We start from the raw sequence: 22,660 nt of genomic DNA, 5'->3' as shown, positions 1-22,660 counted from the left end.
AATGCCCATTGCTCACATATATTTCCATTGCTCTTATGCTTTCTTGCTGTACTGCTGGCTGCCTCCTCCCCCTCTTCCCTTACTCCTTTGCTGTTTCTTTCATCTAGCCAAGGAGCCTATGCCCACAGCACCAGGGTCAGCGCCACTGAGCTGCTCAGGCGTGGTGCAGGGCCAGCTCTCCAGAGTGGTACAGCCAGTGAGGGGCAGGGCCAGTTCTGCATAGCCCTTGCACAGCAACATGGCTCCAGGCTGCAGCCCAGACCAAGAACTTCCTCATAGTCTTTAGTGGTAATCTGACCCTCTGACATCATAGCTCTGAGCAGCAGCACCAGCTGGGACTTGAGCATGGCCTCTGGTGGCTGGGCAGGCTACTCACATCAGGCTGTTCCTTTCCATCCTTGCATCTCCAGTTCCACCTCTCTTCATAGTGCTCAAACCGTTTTGCTTCTCTTTCTGTCATCACTCCATCACACACTTGCACATCATAGTGGCTCCCACGGCATTTGGACCACAAGGCTAGTGGACCTCTAGGTGTCTTCCCCACCCATGCTACTTGGCATGGCCAATGATAAGCCTCTTGATTTTTTTTTTTTTTTAAACCATTACAGTAACAAAATTTGTTGCCCCCTTCAGATCTTTTATTAAAGTTCAACTCTGCCCTTTTAAATTTGTACCACTTGTCATTTGCTAGTAATATATATTGAGACTGGAGAAATGATGTAGTGTTAAGATCACTGGCTGTTCATCCAGAGGACCTGGCTTGATACCTAGCACCCATGTGATGGCTAATAAATAGCTCTGTCTCCAGGCCTAAGGGAGCCAGTGCCCTCTCCTGGAGGCAGTGCACTTATGTGGAACACAGATTTACATGCAAGTAAACACCCATATGCATAAAACTAAATGTTAAGACACTCACACATATAAAATAAATTAAAAATAATTTAAAACGTCTTTGGAGAAAAAGAATGATTGGTAATGTTGACTGAACACTAACTATATACCTGTCTTTTTGTCTTGAAGTTTATTAAATCAGTATAGCAAAGCAAATAATATCCAGACCTTTTTTTTACAATCTTTCTTAATAGACTTACTTAGATAATTAGATACCATTGACTTGAATAATATAAGTATTTATATTTTAAAATGTTAGTTTCCAACCCCCTGCCAAGATAGGGTAAGCAAGTTCTCAATAGTTCCTGCCTCACAAATATGTCTGTCAGATGTACTGGGCCAGAAGGCTGAAGATGATGCTCCAGTGTTAGAGTCGTGGGTGACTGTTCAGGTAGCAAACTGTCTCTGTCATTTTTTCATTTTGGAAGCTGCTAACCTGTACTTCTGGTCTACTCAGGTAATTAATTTTTATTCCTTCTCAAGTCTCTAATGGGTTGAAGACCAGATAGGTTAGCTTTACAATTAAGCTTAGTTGTTTAGGACTTAAGATGTTTTTAGGTCTAGATGTTTTAAGTTGATAGAGATGAGATATTATAGATATTGATTTACATTCAAAATTTTATACTCAACAAGATGGGAAAAATGTTTTATTCAAGGTTGTCTAATTCAAATATTCAAAACATTATGAATGTAACATTTTTATAATTCCTGATTGTTTCATGGTTCTTCTTGCTGTATGTAGCTTATTGTATTTATGTGTAATAAGATAAATGTATATGTAAAAAATAAATAAATTTAAAAAATATTGGTTTCCTAGGTCTTTTGTAACAAATTGCTACAACTGGGGTGGCTTAAAACTCAAATCCTTCTCAGTTCTGAAGGCCAGAAAACTGACACAAAGGACAGATAGGGTTGGTTTCTTCTGGAGGCCTCGGCCCTACCTTTCATGGGTTTTGGCAGCTTTGGTGCTTCTTCGTTTTAGATAAGGCCTTCCATTCTCTGCCTGTCTTCCTATGGCCTTCTTCCCTGTATCTCTCTGCATCTGAAACATTCCCCCCACCCTTACTCTTTCCAGACAATTAATGGTTTTCTAAGAGTGGTGATAGTGTTCACCAGAGTTACCTTTGCAAGGGGCTTTATGAGGGGTGCAGATGGTATTTTAGGGAAGTAGGTTTGGACTCTACCTCATACTCAAATTTCATAGTGCTTTAAAAGGCCTAGGTGGGCACTCACACGTCCCCTTGTGTATTGGTGTATTGGCAGAAGGACTGTTCTACTTCATGACCAATCTTTATATTTGCATGCAGTTTTGTGGAAAGTTTTACTGTGCAGAAAAGGGGGCCAGTGCCCCTAACCCGTCAGCAACGACTTTTTGTTTGGACAGCAATTTCGTATGTAGCACAGGATGACCTTGAATTCTGAGTCTTCCTGCCTTAGCCTCCAGAATGCTGGGTTGTAGAAATGTGCCACCATGTCCTTCCTCTCTCATAGGGTGCCCGTAAGTGGGTTTAGAGTTGGACTTAGGGACTGCTCTAAATGCAGGATGCTTTTATCCAAATTCCTTAACTAAGAGTTTATAAAGAACCCTTTTCAGCTGGACAGTGGTGGCACACCCCTTTAATCCCAGCACTTGGGAGGCAGGCAGTTCGCTGTGAGTTTGAGGCCAGCCTGCTCTACAAAGCGAGTCTAGGATAGCCATGACTATACAGAGAAATCCTGTCTCAAGCAAACAAACAAACAAACAAAAAACAAAAACAAAAAACTCAAAACCAAACCAAACCAAAACAAAAAAAGAACCCTTTTCATAGATTGAGGGTTAGGAACTGCAGCTATCTTTTGGGGATAACGTTACTTATCTTACAGTGTTCTAACAGTAGTGAGTGCAAAGTATGTTGTGTGCATACACACAGCTCTGCCTCATTTAACTCAAGTTGACATGATGGACATAAGACAATACTCCTGCCTCCTCCTAGATGACGGGATTACAGCTATGCACCATCATGCCCAACGAGGTCCTTTATTTTAACGAACCAGTTTCATACCTTATTTTAGGACTCATTGGGAGAAAATTTCTGAATCATGGCCACTGAGCTGTGCCTCAGATAGGGAAGTAGGAATGTGAAGGAGCTAGAGAGAAGTGGAAACAGGGTGGGAGCCATGGGATCTTTGTTTCATGGCTGCTTGTGTATCTGAGAGCTGTGAAGCCTAGAGTAGCTATAAGCTGCATGTAAAAACTCAGGCCAAAACTGAACAAAATTGGCATTTCTTTTGGATCCCATTATGTTCATTTGGCGACCTGTTTTTGAAATTTCTGCCAACATTTTTGTTGAGTATGTAATTCAAGTTCCAAGTGAAATAATTTGTTTTAATAAATGGCTTTAACAAGATTCTCTAAGCCAGAGTGGCTGATCTCACTTTGTAGTTCATTGTTTCTAAATGTTCTATTTATAGACAGAGTGAGTTAATCTTTGTGCTTATAATCTAAAATCCTCTACATTAATTAGTTAGAATGTTGTCAGGAATACTGTAGGATTAAAAATCATGGCATGGTTCACCTGAAGCACTGTTGAAGGCCTAGATCAGCACACGTGTAATTATAGTTAGTTCTTTGTTATAGGCAGTAGGGTTGGAAATAATAAAAAAATGTACAGTGAACTATTGGCAGCATGGGTGTGGTCATTCTCCCCACCCCATCTCTTTGTTGGTTATCTCCTAGCTGTTTACTGGCCACTGTTTAATGCCTTGAAATGAGTGCATTCATTTTATTTCAAGCCCTTGTAAATGCTATCTTTCTTTTTCTTCCTTCCTTTCTTTCTTCCTTCCTTCCTTTCTTTCTTTCTTTCTTTCTTTCTTTCTTTCTTTCTTTCTTTCTTTCTTTCTTTCTTTCTTTCTTTCTTTCTTTTTCTGAGACAGGGTTTTCTGTGTAGCCCTGGCTGTCCTGGACTCACTTTGTAGACCAGGCTGGCCTCGAACTGAGAGATCTACCTGCCTCTGCCTCCCAAATGCTGGGATTAAAGGCGTGTGCCACTGCACCCGGCTGTAAATGCTATTTCTTTGTCTACACTACCTTCTAGTCTACTCCTCATTTGGCTTGCCCTTTAGGTTTGAGGCATTCTTTGAACATTTTAGCATATATGTTACTTCTTTCAGGCATAACTTTGTAAAGGAGAGAATCTTCTCCTTTACCTAAATTTACACTGCATAATGATAAGTCATTTGGGAAGTAGGAAATGTGCTTCTTTTGCCCAGTGTTAAGTGCGTCTTTACTGCTCAGTAACTGAGTATTGAATGGATGTATATAAACGTTATTTCTCTACGCCTTACTTATTGTGTTTAATATATTATTTTTTCATTTAAGTCAGATTTTTTTTTTCTTTCTCTGAAGAGTTTGGCTGAATTGGAAGCACTGTGTACTCATCTCTACGTAGGCACTGATCTCACAGAGAGAATAGAGGCTGAGAAAGCCCTCTTGGAACTGATTGACAGCCCAGAATGTCTCAGCAAGTGTCAACTTTTATTAGAACAAGGAACAGTAAGTATGTGATGAGTGATTAACCGTGAAAGGCCAGAGTTAATGCTAATAGCAGTGGGATAGCATGAGTACCCAGAGCTTTGGCAACATCTTTTTTTTTTTATTAAAAAAATTTATTTATTCACTTTACATCCTGATCATAGCCCCCTCCATCCTCTTCTCCCAGTCCCACCCTCCCTCCCTCTTCCTCCTGCCCCTACTCCCCTACTCCTCAGAAAAGGGGAGCTCCTCCCCATCAGCATATCTTCTTCCCCTGTGGGAAGTGATCGAAAAGCAGGCCACAGAGTTGGTGTCAGAGACATCCCCACTCCCCTTACTGCCACGTCTTCTGATTGTAATTTTCTGTCAAAAGAGTTACACAGGAAAGAACTGGAAAGGCAGGGAAGGAAACATAGAAAACAGCCACAAAGTAGACATAGGAATGTGCTGAAGTAGTTTGCTGGTTTTTCTTGGCCTGCTTTGATGTCACATTGTGTATGTTTATTTTAACAGTGCTGAGGAGCGAACTAGGGCCTTTACATGCTAGGGGAGCTCTCTACCAAGTTACATCCCTGGCCCTCCCAATTACATTTCAGGAATAACTAAAAAAAGAGAGAAAATGCCAGTGTTATAGGCAACCAGGCTAACGTTAACTCTAGAAAAGCCAAGGATTATTTAGAAGAGAGCTAACTGCCTCTTTGCACCTTCATTAAGTACTGAACATGTTTTTTTATGTCGTACTGCTTGGCTGAGAGAGGTTAGACTTGGTGTTTTCTGTTATTAGACTTGATTGTGGATGTTCACAGTTCACATATTCATGCAAATTTCTAATGAAATTCTTTCTTTAGACAAGGCCTTACTGTGTAACTTTGGGTAGACCAGGCCGGCCTTGAATTCACAGTAATCCACCTGCTTTTGCCTTGAAAATGCAGGTATTAAGGTGAACACTGTCATTTGCCTAAAATTTTACATCTTTGAAAATATCTTTACAAACCTAGGTTCTGTTAAATCTTATACCAGCATGTTAGTGTCTGATCTACCTTATGCAAGCTTTCACTCAGAAGACATTTTTGAACTTCTATTAAATCTTCTTCATGTTTGCTTTTTTGCCTGTTATTATATTGTATATTAATGATTTTCAATTAAAAATTGGTAGAAGGTCCTCAATTTTATAGCAAAATGGATTTCCAAATATGGAAATTTTCTTTATATTTGTATCAGTGTCTAAACATGCTACTGCGATTGCAATCGGAGATTAGAAAACGTACTGGGAATGGCGATTTCACTCCCTGCTGAAGCTTTTCTCAGTAGGAACTTGTGAAGTGCCTTGCCTGGCAGTGCTTGTGGCTCCAGCAGTGCTAATGCTGCCGAGTGACTGGAGCCACTCACCCGGTCCCACACCTCCCCTTCACATTGAGCATTAGCTTGGACTCACTGAGAGAAGGGGTTTGTTGTATGTGGTAATTTCTAAAGCCATTTAATAGTGAAAAATAGTGGTTTTGTTTTACCTATAAAATTTTCTTTTCAGCCGTGTGCTTTAAAAAAAAATACAATTTATCTGTGATAAGTTACTAGTCTTCTTTGTTGGGGGCAAGTCAGGGTATTGAGAATCTGTCTGGCCAAAATTTACAGAGTAGAAGATGAGTCATGAAAGTAAATGAGCACCTTTGCCTCCCTGAGTTAGGAGAGATTCAGATATTCACTCCAGAATAAATGCTAGTAATAATGTGAACAATACAGGATGATGATGATGATGATGATTAGCTTTGTGACTTTAACTAGCTAAGCCCTTTTCTGCTTCAAATACTGTCAGCACGTGTATGTGGCGCATTTTACCTAAGGTTTATGTTTAATTAATGTTTCTTCAGATCCTTTGAAAACATTCTGGCCTATAGTTCCACAGCTTCTTCATAGAAGGTAGCAGTTCTCAGATTGCTTGCCATTCATCCTTGGCTTCCAGAATCAGCTGGTGGCAGCCATCTGTTATGTTGATAGCACAAACAGTCACTAGTCACATCAGCCCATTCATTGGAAGCTAACATCAACCTTTGCAGTTTACTTGCCCTGCCTTTATGTTGACTTCTGGTGTTGCTTCAGTGTCCTTATCTCTGAGCATTAGTTCTCTCTGAAAAGGTAGTGAGGTTCATTTTCTCTACTTGGATCTCAGCTGCTGCAGTAAAACAATGGTGATTAGCTCATCACTAGCTTGTAAACGTAGCTTTGGTTTATAGTCTCATATTTTACTTCTTTTAAGGGAAACTGCCATCCTGACATAGTCTGTATTAAATTTCAAAAAGACTACTGACTTTCTTTGAGTTGGGAATATTGTTATGACTGCTTAGTTTGAAACTGTCACAGTATATTCTTTTAGGACAAGGTAGCTGCCCTAAAAGGTACCGAGAAAGCACATTCATTTGCCATCTAATTTAACATTAGACATTTAAAGTCCACTTTGTTTTTTTCTTTGACATGGAGCAAATACCCTGATGTAGGGAAAAGTATGTGTCATGCTGGCTCTGTCTCGACTCTGTGGGGTTATATTACTGCAGTTTGTGGTGCATGAGCAGCAGCCAGATTTGAATATACACAGGGTCAGTTTTAACTGCTAAGGTCTGCCTTTACCCATGGAATCAGCCATGGACAACAAGTAAACACTGAGTGAGGCTTTGTGCTTTAGAAATTTTATTACGAGCTGGGTGTAGTGGCGCAGGCCTTTAATTCCAGCACTTGGGAGGCAGAGGCAGGCGGATCTCTATGAGTTTAGTGAGACCACCCTGATCTACAAAGTGAGTTCCAGGACAGCCAAGGCTGCACAGAAAAAACCTTGTCTCAACAAACAAACAAAAAATTTATCACTGAAGTTCAGGTTGTATCTATTTTTTTTTATACATTACAAAGTATTGTTTTTAAATCGTTTTTAACTGTTTAAAACTATGAAAACCAGTTTTAGCTCACAATCTATAAAAAAACAGAATTCGGTTCATTTGGCTCATAATTTTTTTTCCCACCTTGTAGTCAAAATAAAAAATACCATTTTGGCAAGAAATCTGTAGGAGTGGAATGAGTATAGGAAGTGAATTTTGCAGGATGAACATGTGTTTATGGAGTTTGAGTACACTGTTGAGAACATTGGTGGTGAGGCTGGAGAGATGGCTCCGTGGTTAGGAGCACTCGAGGAAAACATCACACTGGATGCCTCACAACTGCACCTGACATCCTCTGGCCTCTGAGGATAAGCTCATGTGAGCACACATATATAAACACAAGCTAAAAATACAGATCTTTAAGAAAAATGAAAATTGATGGCCCCAGCGCGCTGTCGGACATAAATCTGAAGGAACACAGAACTCATGGTGGGAAAGGCATTGCAAAGGCTTGTGCGCACAGCCTTCTCAGGTGTGGGACCAGCCGTATTTGGTGGAGGACGAGAGAAGAGACTGTGCAGACCTGCTAGGCCATGTGCAGTGTTCGTGTTGCACTTGTTCACAGACATGTGTTTTCCCCGTTCACCTGCTGCTGTTGGGATGGCTGTGTGTACCTCCTTCAGCCATTCAGTCTTTTATGAAGGATTGTGTACACTTGTGGGTCTACATAGGTTATTTCAAGCACGTGTGTTATTCATCATAAATCTACTTTGGAGAACTAAAAAAATGATTGGTTTCTGGGGCTGGAGAGATGGCTCAGCGGTTAAGAGCACTGTCTGCTCCTCCAGAGGTCCTCAGTTCAATTCCCAGCCACCATGTGGTGGCTCACAACCATCTATAATGTGATCTGATGCCCTCTTCTGGCCTGTGGGTGTACATGCAGCTAGAGCACTCATAGGCATAACATAAATAAATAAATCTTTAAAAAATGAATTGGTTTTGTTCAGGAAATTGTACTTTGACTGTTTGAGTTTTGTGACGATAACAGCAGTTCCGTTCCTTGCAGACACCCTATGCTCAGCTCCTTGCAGCAACATGCCTTTCAAAGCTGGCTACCAGGCTCGATCCTTTACCTGTTGAGCAGAGGATAGACATCAGTAAGTGATTCATTAATTTTTTAAACAAATCATATTTTAAATATAAAAATGTTCTTTTTTGCTGAACTTTTATTTGGCTTGTGATTTAGTTTTATTACTTTAAGATGGTAGTTAAGTCTTATTCGTGGAATGATGGTGATGTAATGAGGGAATACGTAATTATAAAATTTTGTTAATTTAATAATAAATTGTATTTTGTACATGATGTATTTGTTAAGATGTTCACTATTATATTTTATCCTCCAAATAAATGAATCAATTATTCTTATTTTACAAATGAGTAAATTGGATATGATGAGCTCTGACCTGCTCAGGATCACACAACCTGGAAATAGAGTTGTCATTTAAGTACGCTAAATCTGCATAGAGTTTATGCTCTTAATTGTATGCAGCTGAATGCCCAGAAAGAAACCAGCTCTGCAGTATTGCTCAGACTGTTATACCATAGTCACTGTGGCTACACTTAAAACCCACAGCTGATTTCCTACTTATAGTAAGAACATTGTTACTGTAGAGTAGCCACATGTGTTTGCGAATCATACACTTCACATATTATATATGTGCAAGCTTGCATTTTATATGGACAAATATAATAATTAGGATATGAAATTACTTTTTCTTTGTAGTAGAGACAGATTATTGTGTTATTTCTGTTACTTAGACTCAAAGTTAATGTGGTTTATATTTTTGTTTTAGAAAAATGAAAATATCTGATGTTTTAAAATTTTTTAAGATCAAAATTCAGTGGTTAGAACCATCCAGTGATGCAGTTTGCCTTCAGTCTGCAGAAAGTTCTGCACTTAAGACAGCAAAAGAGAGGCATTTGCATTTTAAAAAACCATCTAAGTCATGACTTAGGACATATCTTAAATAGACTCATTATTGTTGTTTTTGTTAGAGCATTTTTAGGTTCTTAGCAAAACTTACACTCCCCGCCTCTATTCATGGATGGCTTCCCTGATGTCTGTGTAAGTGTAGGCTATTGTCTAGATTTGGGCAGCGCACAGTGGCATGCGTCTGCTGTTACAGCAGTGTGTAAGGCAGTGTCCCTACCCTGCAATTCCCGTGCCCTGCTGCAGCTTCCCTCTTTACCTCAAGCCCCATCTCTGATTAGCCTCCACTGTTTGCCTTTCCAGACTAGCATATGGTGAGACTCAGAGTATGTAGCTTTCTCAGATTCCCTTCTTTCATTTATAATAAGCCATATCTTTTCATGATTTACTCAGTGATCTCATTTCTCTTTAGTTATGAATAATACTGTTCATTGTCTGAATGTTTATAAGATGTTTCGGTTACTTCCAAGTTTTGAAAAAAATGTGAGTAACATTGCTCTAGACATAAGCAGATGTACATGGTGACTTGTATATGGTGGCACATGGGACACTGAGGTAGGAGGCTGCCACAATTGAGACCAGCCTTGGCTAAATTGTGAGTTAATGCTTTACAGCAAGCCAGTTTGGAGGTTGGGAGGGAAGGGAACACACCAAGTAAATGAAACCTGAAGTAATGGTGAGAGCACTTCCTGCTTTGTTCCTGAACATGGTGGGGAGCTTTTTAAATTCCTCCTTGTTAAATGTGATGCCATCTGTAGTTGTTGTTTTCCAGTGGCATATTCTAGATCAAATTGAGAAAGTTCCTCTTTATTCTTATTTTTTTTTTTTTTTTTTTATTTTTTTATTTTTTGAGACAGGGTTTCTCTATGTAGCCTTGGCTGTCCTGGACTCGCTTTGTAGACTAGGCTGGCCTCGAACTCACAGCGATCCACCTGCCTCTGCCTCCCGAGTGCTGGGATTAAAGGCATGCGCCACCACGCCCGGCTCCTCTTTATTCTTAATTGAATAACATTTGTTAAATGCTTTTCTGACACCTATTGATATTATCATATGGTTTTTATTCTGTAGGCTGTTAATGGTTTTATGTAGTGAGCCAGCCTTGCATATCTAAGATAAATTCCACTTTGTTCTACTCTTTAATTCTTCGTACATTATTGGGTTCAACTTGCTGAAATGTTGAGAATTTTTACAACTCTTTTTAAGAGAGACAACTGGTTTCTAGTTTCATGTTCTTGCAATGCTTTCAGTTTGTGTATTAAGATAATTTGGGGATGGGGTTGTAGTCAGAGGTGGAATGCTTGCCTAGCATGCATGAGGGCTGGGATCCACTCCTGGATGTGAGAGAGTAAATAATAGAAGATAACTTTGGACTACAATAGGTTAGGTAGTCTCTACGTAGGTCTCTTGGCAGCTATTTCGTAAAGGCTTGATGTGTTCACTAGTTAGCTCACCTGCGTTTGTTGCTTTGCTCTGGAAGATAACTGTATTATTTAACTGTTGTGTCACTGTGACAGAACACCCAAGAGGACGGCTGAAAGGAGGGCAGTTAATTTGCCTCATGCTTTCAGAGCATTCGTTCCATGGCTGGCTGTCCTGTGTGCTGGGGCACAGTTGGCATTGGGGTTTTGTGGCAGAGGCTTCTTCGTGGATAGGAGGGGCAGAAGAGCAATGCCAGCGCTCATTTGGCCGTTTCCCTCCCATCCCTTTTATTCTCTTAAGGTCTCAAGTCCATAGGATGCTGCCCATGCTAGTGGTAGTTCTTTCTCCCTTGGCCAGTCCTTTCTGGAAACACTGTTACAGACATGTCCAGAAGTGTGCTTTACCAGTCTGAGGTGATTGCACATCAATGAAGTTGACAATGAAAATTGTACTTAGTAATTACTGAACACATTTCCTTAATAGTTACAAGGATTCAGATTATCTATTTGACTTATATTTTAAAACTAGAAACATTTTTTAAAGTAAGGAACATGGATATTAATTTACAGTGATTTGATTTCTGATTTTTTTTTTTTTTTCGAGACAGAGTTTCCCTGTGTAGCCTTAACTGTCCTGGACTCACTTTGTAGACCAGACTGGCCTTGAACTTACAGCGATCCACCTGCCTCTGCCTCCCAAGAGCGATTTCCGATGTTTTTTATAATACTTTGATTCTATATAAACAATACTTCAGAATATGAATTTTGATTTTTTTTTCTTGTGTTGGTGATACAGGGTCACCACACTTTTGTGATACTGGACAGAGGCAGTAAGCTGTAGCCTTTCGTTATCTGCAAGGGTAAACAATGATATTCTACACTGTGATGCTGCACTGTGCTGCTTGTAGTTAGATGCAGTAAATACTTTCCAGCTTACCATGGACTATTAGGCTTTTATCATCACAAGCTGAGCAAGGCTGGGATGTATTTCAGGTGGTAGAGTGACTGTCTAGCACTGTGTTCAGTCCCCACCACTGTACAAGCAGGACATGGTGGTAAAAGGCTATAATCCCAGGACCTGGAAGGTAGAGGCAGGATAATCAGAAACTCAGGGTTATCCTTGACTGCATACTGAATTCAAGGCCAGCCTGGGATATTTGAGACCTTGTGTCTCACACACACATACACATACTCTTGGAAGCAAAAGTGATGAGCTGGGTGGTGGTAGCTCACACTTTTAATCCCAGCATTTGAGAGGCAGAGGCAGGTGAATCTCTGAGTTTGATGCTAGTCTTGTCTACAGAGCAAGTTCTGCGACAGCCAGGCTACACAGAGAAACTCAGTCTTGAAAAACAAATATTGTTTTTGTCAGGAGATTAGAATTTTGGTTATGACATGATGTGTCTAATGGACATGTATAGTAATAGGCATGTGAGATCAAATAAAACATGCGTAGGATGAATGGCCTGGCTAGTCACACTGCCTTTTCAGGTTGACGTAACTCCTCAGTTTTAGATGATACTCTTCTAATAACCTCTGTAGTTCACTCGTAAACACCATTGCCCAGCTCTGGGCTCACCACACCGCTTTCTACATTACTAGTATAGTTAACCATGGCCTTCTATTGATTATCACTCAGATACCGGTTTCCTAGCTTAGTACTGAAGAGCTGTCCTTGTTTAGATGACCTTGTATCTTCACTAATGTCATCCAGTTTCTTTTGTCAGGAGGGCCTCATCTCATACCAACTGTTTCTGCCTCAGTGTGTGGTCGTCTGTGGTTCCCTGCACTGGAGTACTATCCTTTTCCTCTTCAGACAGCTGCGTAGTTTAGCTGTACTTGCGTTTATAAGTCAGTACCTTTCCTTCCCTTCTTCTCCACTTACGAAACATAATATACATTACATCATTAAATACAATTAAGTGCTTGCAAAACAGTCAGTATATCAGAACCAACAGTTATAACCCTTTAGAAAAAGTTTTAGTTTTAGTAAATTTATGGTTGTATGAACTTTCTCACAATTCAGTTCTAGAATTATTTGCATTACCCTAGAAAGATCAGCTAAGCCTGTCTCTGCCACTGTCCTCTAATGTGCTTTCTGCTTTCACAGATTGACATTTTTTGCAGATATTCCATAGAAAGAGATGATGGTATGTGTAGTTTTTTTTTTGTACATGCATAGTACCTTTCCCCAAGCAAAATGATGATGCTTCATCGTGTTGTGTCAGAGTGTCATTCCTTTTTATTACATGCAACTTTTAAAACATCTGTTACCACTAGGCATTGTGGTTCACGCCTTTAATCCCAGCACTCAGAGAGGCAGAGGCAGGAGGATCTTTTGTGAGTTCGAGGCCAGCCTGGTCTACAAAGCAAGTCTAGGACAGCCAAGGCTACACAGAGAAACCCTGTCTTGAAAAACCGAAAAAGAAGAAAAAGAAAAAGGAAAGGAAAGAAAGAATTTATTTCTATTTATTATTTCTATTTATTGTATATTTCTATTTATTACTAGTTCCTGAGCTTGCTGGCTGTTCGAGCTTCCCTTCTTTGCCACTGTGAGCAGTTATACTTGGGACATTTACATACAAGCTTTCCTCCTGGTCCAGTTTCCCCCATTTTTCCATGTAGACCCCTAGGCATGAAATTGCTGAGTTATAAGGACAGTTTGTGCAAACTTCTAGGAATTTCCAACATTTTTCCCGAGTGCCTGTCGTCTTGCCTGTGTATAAAGGTGCTGATTGTCCCTTGGCTTTCTCGTCCTTTCCCCCCCTTTGCATGTGCATGTGTGCAAGCGCTTCACTCCTGAGCCATTTCTCCAGCTCTACACTTTGGTCTTTTGGTCTTGTGTTTTCACCCATAGTATATCCTAAGCTCCTCCAGGCTGTGATGATCACTCATTTATTAAGGTGTTTTGGGTTTGGAGTGGTTTCCATTGAAATGTTCTTAGTTGGGTAGCTTGCAAGTGATTTTGCTGTGTTAACTTTTGTAAGCATTACTTTACTTTTCATGCTTAAAATAATACTTTGTGTACCAACTTATCAATATTGCATGCTACTATATCTTCTTGTCACTTAACAGGTTAAAAATGGTTATAGTCTTTGAGCCTCATGATAAGCATTCACTGACTTGATTTAGTTATTGTAACACGATATATGTGTTTCTAAAAGTGACTTGTTATACAGTGCTGCGCAGGCCTTAGGAGAGAAAGGAGGTTATGGAAACAAGGACAGAATTCTAGGAAATGTTTGGTAGAATTGTACAGATATAGTGACTTAGAAACACCTGCACAGTGCAGCAGATGTGTCACTTTTGTCTTGAAAAGTCATGAAGTTTGGAAGAATCATTAACATTGCAGTTTGTGAGGAACTGTGAAGTGATGTCAGGGTGGAAAATGGTGGTGTCAGGGAAGGAAGGGTGCGATGGCCACACAGTGATGCAGCACGGTGGCCAGTGGACACCTGAGGCATATGATGCATTCTTGTGTTGTGTTATATTGTACTACTTACATATTTTCATGCCACTTAAATAGATTGACTTATTTGATTTGCGGTTTTCTGCATTTACCTATCAGATTTTTTGCATGTGATGTCTACAAATAAAAAATGGCATTCATATCACACCTAAATTACCCCAAGATTTACCAAAATGTAGAGGAACAAACTCACATTTTCCAAATTCATGCTATAGAATCTACTGTTTAGTGAGTACATAACAGAGACCAGTTCATTTCTCAGAGAGCACGCCATGGCCTCCTTCCTGTCCTTCACAAGACTCACGTTACGGTTCTCAAAAGTCCAAATGGTCACTGCTGTTTTCTTTGTAGGAAACTACATTCTGAATTATGTGGCATCACAACCTAAGCTGGCCCCCTTTGTCATTCAAGCTCTTATTCAAGTCATTGCTAAACTCACGAAGTTGGGGTGGTTTGAAGTTCAGAAAGACGAGTTTGTTTTCAGAGAAATTATTGCTGATGTGAAGAAATTCCTCCAGGTAAGAAGGCACTGGCTAGTGCCATGTAGAATGTTAGAATATTGCTTAGAGCTATTCGGTTCTCTTTTGTTGTACCATTCTTATTCACCATTTTTCATTTGTCCTTTGGATCCTTTGTTATTTATTGTCAATTAATAAAAATCATGCTATGTCAAAAGAATGAAAAGAACTACTGTTTCTAAATTTCAAATGTGCTTTTATTTATGACATATATACATATGCATATATGTACATGTACACATATGCAAGCAATATTTATAATGATTTTTATAATTTCTCAATTCTCATAACAGTCATAGGAAGTGGGTTTCATTCTACAAATGAAAAATCTGCGATTTCAGTTGAGTAGCTTACATAAGGTCACAGTGACAAAGCATAGCTGGTCCCCAACAAGTCTTTCGACAGCTTTTTTATCCCACACTACATTGACTATGACACTTTTCTGAAAATGTTCTCAAGTGAATTGCTAAAGCATAGCATATGATAAAATGTAAGTAATATATGGTAGATCATAACCTTTCATACCTGTTTACACCGGTCCAGGTGCTAAGAATGCAAGAAGAGAGAGCAGACACTTCCAGGGATCGTTACGGCTTTGAGACAGTAAAGGGATCAGGGCTCCTTCTGTGCTTCTTGTTTGCCTCTTGCCTCTTTCTTAAAATCATGTGGGTTATTTGGTGATACATGTTTTTATATTTGTGTAATTTCTAATTGCAAGGCGGCTAACTTTTGTCAAGCTTAAGAGGTCCTGGGCTGGCGAGATGGTTCCGTGGGTAAAGTGCTTGCTGTGCCCAGTCTGATGAGCAGTGTGAATTCCCAGAGCCCATGTAGAAGCTGAGCACAGCAGCACAGGCCTGCAATCCCAGGTGCTTAAGTGAAAACAGAAAGAAAGAAAGCGAGGGAAGTTTTCAGGCTTGCAGTTGCTTACAGAGCCACACTGTGCAACTTTATTGAGTATTGTATACAGTGACACCATGATTTAGTGACTAGGAAATTAGGATGTCCATTAAGAATGAAAATGCATTGTTTGGTGCTCCCAGAGTTGATCATTGGTGGCGCTGAGATAACACGAACTTAATTATACCTCATAATCAGTGTTGCTGAGTTTCTGAGCAAGTTAAAAGGGATGACCAACTGTGAAATGAAGATGTAAAAAGCACATCTGTGCATACTTTGGTATTACGCCTCTGTAATTTGATGCTTCGTTTCTTATTTCCATGCTTTCCACTATGATTTTGTAATAGGGTAATTTGTTAGTAATGTGCACACGAGAGCTGAATTGAAGGAAGTTTTAGAATTAAATTGTAAGCTAATTAGAAACATCATGGAAGCTATACCATATTGATAGTCACATATTTACCATACTACATTGGGTACTCTAGATGTCTTTATTAAGGCACCTAACGACTCCATACACGTGCACTGTAATATTAAAAGAGCCTAAGTGATCTTTTCTAATATTAGATCAAGAGATTTAAATTAGTTTCTAAGCTACTTATTAATTATTGAATGCAGCTATCACAGTAGGCTCCAAGCAAATTTCTAGAACAAAACCCATTTTTCACCATTCTTATGATTGTAGAAAAAGTACTAAATTAAATGTTATTTTGGCAGGGTGTGGCAGCATATGCCTTTAATTCCAGCAGTCAGGAGGCAGAGGCAGGCGGATCTCTGTGGGTTCGAGGCCAGCCTGGTCTATATAGTGAGTCCAGGACAGCCAGAGCTACACAGAGAAACTCTGTCTTGAGAAACAAACAAACAAACAAACACCACCACCACCACCATTCTTTGAAGCTTAGTTTCTCTGACTTGTAACTGCAGGAAACTCTCTAGAGTATGTGCTTTTCTAAGGTCTGTGTACATTTGCTGCTTAACTCCATGTGCCAAAGTTTATCCTTCGAAAATGAGTTCAAAATTCTTCTAGTTATGGAAATAACAATACTTTTTGGTCTTTTTTAAAGCCACATACTTTTAATGATCACTACAAGGCAAGTGTGATGCTTTTGAATTTAATTTTGACAATTATCACTTGGTTGACCTTAAGAACTAACCATGCTCTCCTTGGTTGTCGTTCCAAAGGGCACTGTGCAGCACTGCACAGTAGGGGTGATGATCCTCTCTGAGCTGACTCAGGAAATGAACCTGGTAAGTCAGCTTTTCATGTAACAGGACATGGAAGTTGCTTTGTGATGTTGTTTCTCTGTGGTGCAATGTATGGTTGTTTTGAGGCATGAAATCCATAACTGATCAAGTCTTTTATGCATTTATTTTACTAGTTGAAAAATTAAATTATCATACTTTTCATCAGAAATTACAACCTTAGTAAAAACTGCAGAATAAAAGTAGTGGGAAATAGGACATGGTGCTTGTTCAGTGGGCACTTGGAGAATTGTCTTTTCATTCTCGTAGATGATGATGATGATAAAAAAATAATAATAATAAAATAATAATAATAATAATAAATAAAATAATAATAATTAATCATAAAAATGAATTGTACAGAAAATGAAAATAAATGTATATTTTTTCATAAAAAAGAGTAAATGGTTTATAAGATTGATTATTTTTTCTCTTCCTTCTGTCTTCTTCTTCTTTTTTTTTTTTAAGATATGATTTCTCTATGTAATAGCTCTGGCTGTCCTGGAACTTGCTCTGTAGACCAGGCTGGCCTCGATCTCACAAAGTTCTGTCTGCCTCTGCCTCCTGAGTGCTGGGATTAAAGGTGGGTGCCACTACCTAGAAGATTGATTGTTAACTATAGGTGAATGGCAGGACCCATCTAGAAACAGATCTCTTGGCACTTAGTCATTTTCTGGCTTGAATTTTCACCCCGCACAAGGAACATTTTCAGAAGCTACACTCCCCCAATAGGCAGCTGAGGACGTGTCCTCCGCCCTGCTCTTTCTTGCTGTCAGCATGGTTTTCAAAGGAGAACAGCAGGAGTTGTGCTCTATGTGGGATGGTTTTGTAGAGGGGATTGTAGAGTTTGAACTGAGACACTGCCGTCCTCCTGGGAGGTGCTTGTGTGTGCAAAGGGACCGTGCATACAGGAGAGCATGTGCACACTTGCCAGCTCCCTTTGTAGTAGAGTCACAGTATTTTACAATTGAAAAATCCAATTTGAGGCTAGGCTTGGTGGTGCATACCTTTAATCTCAGCGTTCAGGGAGGAGTTCGAGGCCAGCGTGGTCTACAGAGTGAGTCTAGGACAGCCATGGCTACACAGAGAAACCTTGTCTTGAAAAACCAAAAAATAACAACAACAGCAACCAATTTGGTTACTGTTGAGTGATGAATTAAAATAGATTTTATAGAATTTACATGTTTTAAAGTAGCCTTAGTTTCCAAGACCATCCATTTTTGCTTCTCTCAGAGAAGATTATCTGCTATGTCAGTTTTAGGCTATGATGACAGGGACCCTGACAAATCATATTTGAACTCTGAATGAGTGTAAAGAACTGGGAGCTCTTTTTTTTAAAAGGGAAAAACAATTTTAGCACGTAAATCTACAAAAGTGTGAGACTAGTTTAGTAACCACAGGCACCGAGCTTTTACATTGGCTAACCTTAAAACTGACTTATTTCCCACTGTACAACAAAGAGCAGTACAGGCTACCCTGAGAGTGAGGGGTTAGGTTTCCTTAGTTCCTGGTTGCTTACTTAGTTCCTTAGTAACTGGTAATGTGGATTCTCATAAAAGTGTATCTTGGAGACCAACCAAGTATCTTTTAAAAAATACAAATGAACTTTCAGCAATGTTAGGAGGGCGGGATAAAGGTCTTTCTTGACCATTTGATAAGTTGACATCATGACGCACTCCCCCGACATTCCTGCAGGCCCAGGGAATACGTTTACATTTCCTTCTACAAGGGCATTCTTTGTCCTACATGATCATGATACCACCTTTAAATTTTTAAAAAGTGACATGACTAAAAGCAACTGGGGGAAAGAAAGGGTTTATTTCACTCAGTTCCATGTAACAAATAGTTCATCATCAGATAGGGTGAGGGCAGGAACCCAAGCAGGGGAGGAACCTGGAGGCACGGGCTGATGCAGAGCCATGGAGGAATGCTGTTTACTGCCTTGCTCAGCCTGCTTTCTTATAGAACCCAGGACCACCAGCCCAGGGATAGCAGCACCCACAGTGGGCTGCATCCTTACCCATCAGTCACTAAGAAAATGCCCCGCAGACTTGCCTGCAGCCCCATCTTATGAAGGCATTTTCTTAATTAAGGTTCCCTTCTTTCAGGTAGCTCTAGTTTGTGTCAAGTTGACATAAAACTATCCAGCACACACCGGAGAGACATGAAGTCACAAGCTAGTGTTTCCTCATTATCAAGTCCACATTACATTTATTTATCAGGACTGTCAGCAGTAATGCTCTGGGCTTCTCACTGTCTCCTGCCAGGAAGCACATGGTTTGAGTCATCTAATAATGGATGATACTCACTTTTAGATTTCTTTGTTTTTTTTTTTCAAGACAGGGTTTCTTTGTAGACCAGGCTGACCTCGAGCCCATAGAGAACCGCTGGCCTCTGCCTCCTAAGTGCTGAGATTAAAGGCGTGTACTAGCAAGCCCAGCTTATATTCTTTTTCTCTCTGTAATTAATATTTTGTGGAGAAGTACTTTACACCTCTGAAAATGGCCCTATTCCTCACCAAGCTTAGGTTGTTAATACAGATTTCTAATTGTATTTGATAGACTATAATTCACCAGTAAGAAATCTTCCAAGGTGGCTTTGCTTCCATTTAACATTCCCTCACTATTCTTTGATTTTATTTTTATTTTTTGAGAAAGGGTTTTATGTGGCTCAGGCTGACCTTACATTGTGATGTAGCAGATAGTGACCTTGAACTCTTGATCCTCCTGCCTCTCTTCTCAAGTATTGGGATTGGAGGCATATTCCTCTGTCTGTCCTCTTTTGTCCCTCTGGTATAAGATGTTCCAGTTATCCACTTATAATAAAGCCAAGCTCCTTTTCAGAAGAGTGCCATGCCTATGATCCTAGAGCTGGGAGGCTGAGGCAGGGGGATTGGGAATTTGAGGCCAGACTGGGCTGCATAGTGAGGTCTGATAGCTCTAAAACAATTCTACTTCCTTTGAAGCTTTAAAGGATGATTTTTGGCTTTAAAAATTGGAAAAATACATCTTCTGTGGAGCAAATTTCACTGAGCTTAATTAGGGGACAGAGAATTGATTTCCATTTCAACTAGCATTTATGGTGGTGACCAGATTTATATGAGGAAAGTCCACTGTTATATAATGGTCAGAAGGGTACTATAAAGTCATTCAGTGTGCTTGTTTCTTCTTCTTCTTCTTCTTCTTCTTCTTCTTCTTCTTCTTCTTCTTCTTCTTCTTCTTCTTCTTCTTCTCCTCCTCCCTCCTCCTCCTCCTCCTCCTCCTCCTCCTCCTCCTCCTCCTCTTCCTCCTTCTTCTTCTTCTTCTCCTCTTTTTAAAGATTTATTTATTTATTATTACATACACAGTGCTCTGCTTGCATGTACACCTGCAGGCCAGAAGAGGGCATCAGATCACATTTTAGATGGTTGTGAGCCACCATGTGGTTGCTGGAAATTGAACTCAGGACCTCTGGAAGAGCAGTCAGTGCTCTTAGCCATCTCTCCAGCCCCTTCTTTTTCTTTTTTAAGACAGGGTTTTACAGTGTAGTAGCCCTGGTGCCTGAAACTCACTATATAGATAGACCAGACTGGCCTTGAACTCAAAGACTGCCTCTGCCTTCCTAGTGCTGGAGTTATAGGTATGTGCCACTATACTTTGTTCAAGTATGGATATATCTTTTAAGAAAAAGATCTAAACTTGATTTTTTTTTTTTAAGTTAAAAGAGGATTGTAAGCGTTATCCTACATTTTTAGAAGCTGAATTTGCTGTTCCTTGAATATATTTGTTATATAATCATCAAAGCAAAGCACATATGCCTATGCAGTTGGTACATAATGTGCGGTATGAAATGGTTGTACTCTCAAAATACAGTGTCTACATGAGTGACCCAAATGATGTGCGCATGCGAGCTTGGAGGACAGCACTGGTGAAGGCAGACATGTCTTTAGACCGATGGCCTATTCTATATCTATGGCTTTGTATGCGTTTCTTATTTTTTTCAGAGTTCTTTAGTGTCTTACACTGTGTTTGATCATACTCACTCTCTTCCCCTAACTGTTCCAAAATCCACTCCCTTTCCCCCCTACCCACAAACTTCTTGATTTCTTTTGACGAATTCTACATGGTTTTCTTTGAAGAGAGATGACACCTACTACTGCATAGATTTTATTAAGAGCAGATAAACTGTTGGCATAGCACCTAGTATGTAGAAGGTACTTCATAATTAAGTTTCTTCTCTTCATGTAATGGATATGGTAAAGAACAGTACGCATCTTAAAGATTGGTTCAAGGATCAAGAGGAGTAATGTGGTAAGCAGGACTTGTGATGCTGCATGCTCTTTCTGATTCTTAGAAAAAAGGAAAGGTTTGATGTTGTTTGGTTTTAGCAAGACAGAAGTAGGAGAGATAAATTAAAAATCTCTTTTTAAGCTGGGTGTGGTGGCACACGCCTTTAATCCCAGGCAGAGACAGGTGGAGTTTGAAGCCAGCCTGGTCTACAAAGCAAGTCTAGGATAGCCAAGGCTACACAGAGAAACCCTGCCTTGAAGAAACAAAGCAAAATAAAACGTCTTTTGTTTTGTTTTGTTTTTTACATCCCGATGGTAGCCCCCTCCCTAGTGTCCTCCCGGCCCTGCCCTCCCTCCCTCCCTCGTCCCCCTCCCCACTCCCCTAGTCCTCAAAGAGGGGGAGCCCTCTTCCCCTATCATCTGACCCCATCCTATCAAGTCTCTCTGGACTGCCTGTATCCTCTTCCTCTGTGGCCTGGCAAGGCTGTCCCACCCAGGGGAAGTGATCAACCAGTGGGCACCAGAGTCCATGTCAGAGGTAACCCCTACTCCCCATATTTTGGGACCCACAAGGAGACTGTGCTACCAATTGGCTACATCTGAGTAGATGGTCTCAGTCCTCACCATGCATGGTCCTTGGTTTGTGCATCAGTCTCTGCAGGCCCCCTGGGCCCAGATTTGCTGGTTTCATTGGTCTCCTAGTGGAGCTCCTGTCCCCTCCAGGTCCCTCTGTCCCCCAACTCTTCCATAAGACTACCTGCACTCCAGCCCCAAGTTTGGCTGTGAGTCCTAGCATCTGCTGCTTCAATTCCCTGCTGGGTGGACTCGGTCAGAGGACCCATGTGGTAGCTCCCTTCTTGTTCCTGTTATCTATTCCATTTGCTCTTCTGAATGAGAATTAGCATCCTCCCTGGAGTCCTCCTTTTGTTATTTAGCTTCTTTAGGTCTGTGGATTGTAGTGTGGGTACCCTGTATTATGTGGCTAATATCTACCTCTAAGTGAGTATATACCATACGTGTCTTTCTGGATCTGGGTTACCTCACTCAGGATGATCATTTCTACTTCCATCCATTTGCCTGCAAATTTCAGGATTTCCTTGTTTTCAATAGCTAAGTAGTGTACATTGTGTAAATGTACCACAGTTTCTTTATCTTTTCTTCAGTTGAGGGACATCTAGGTTGTTTCCAGATTCTGGCTATTACAAATAAAGTTACTATGAACATAGTTGAGCAAATGTCCTTGTTGTATGGTGGAGGACAGAACCAAATTTAAACAATATCTCTGTACAAACCCAGCACTACAGAAGATACTAGAAGGAAAACTCCCACCTGAGGAAGTTAACTACACACCCCTCTCCCGAAAAAAACCCAAGATATTAAATAACTTCACTACTGCAAAACCAAAAATAGACAAGCACACAAACACACTTCCACAACGAACATCAAAATAAAAGATTCTAACAGTCACTGGTCATTAGTATCTCTCAATATCAGTGGACTCAACTCTCCAATAAAAAGACACAGACTAACAGAATGGATGCAAAAACTGGACTCAGCATTCTGCTGCATGCAAGAAACGCACCTCAGTCACAA

At 40.2% G+C, this 22,660-nt stretch overlaps 1 protein-coding gene across 2 annotated transcripts in view; it reads left to right on the top strand.

Annotated features, from left to right (window-relative positions):
- Positions 1-22,660, top strand: part of Ranbp17 (RAN binding protein 17) — a 304,243-nt gene that overhangs the window by 5,626 nt on the left and 275,957 nt on the right. For both annotated transcript variants that reach the window (XM_051167333.1, XM_051167332.1), the window contains exons 2-5: positions 4,277-4,423; positions 8,333-8,423; positions 14,495-14,661; positions 16,741-16,806. In XM_051167333.1, coding sequence (XP_051023290.1) covers positions 4,277-4,423; positions 8,333-8,423; positions 14,495-14,661; positions 16,741-16,806 — 471 coding nt within the window. The remainder of the gene's footprint in view (positions 1-4,276; positions 4,424-8,332; positions 8,424-14,494; positions 14,662-16,740; positions 16,807-22,660) is intronic.

This window comes from Acomys russatus, chromosome 25 (assembly GCF_903995435.1).
Source record: "Acomys russatus chromosome 25, mAcoRus1.1, whole genome shotgun sequence".
Classification (NCBI taxonomy): domain Eukaryota; kingdom Metazoa; phylum Chordata; class Mammalia; order Rodentia; family Muridae; genus Acomys; species Acomys russatus.
The sequence above is the reverse complement of the archived record's forward strand: the minus strand, read 5'-3'. Positions and strand labels throughout refer to the sequence as shown.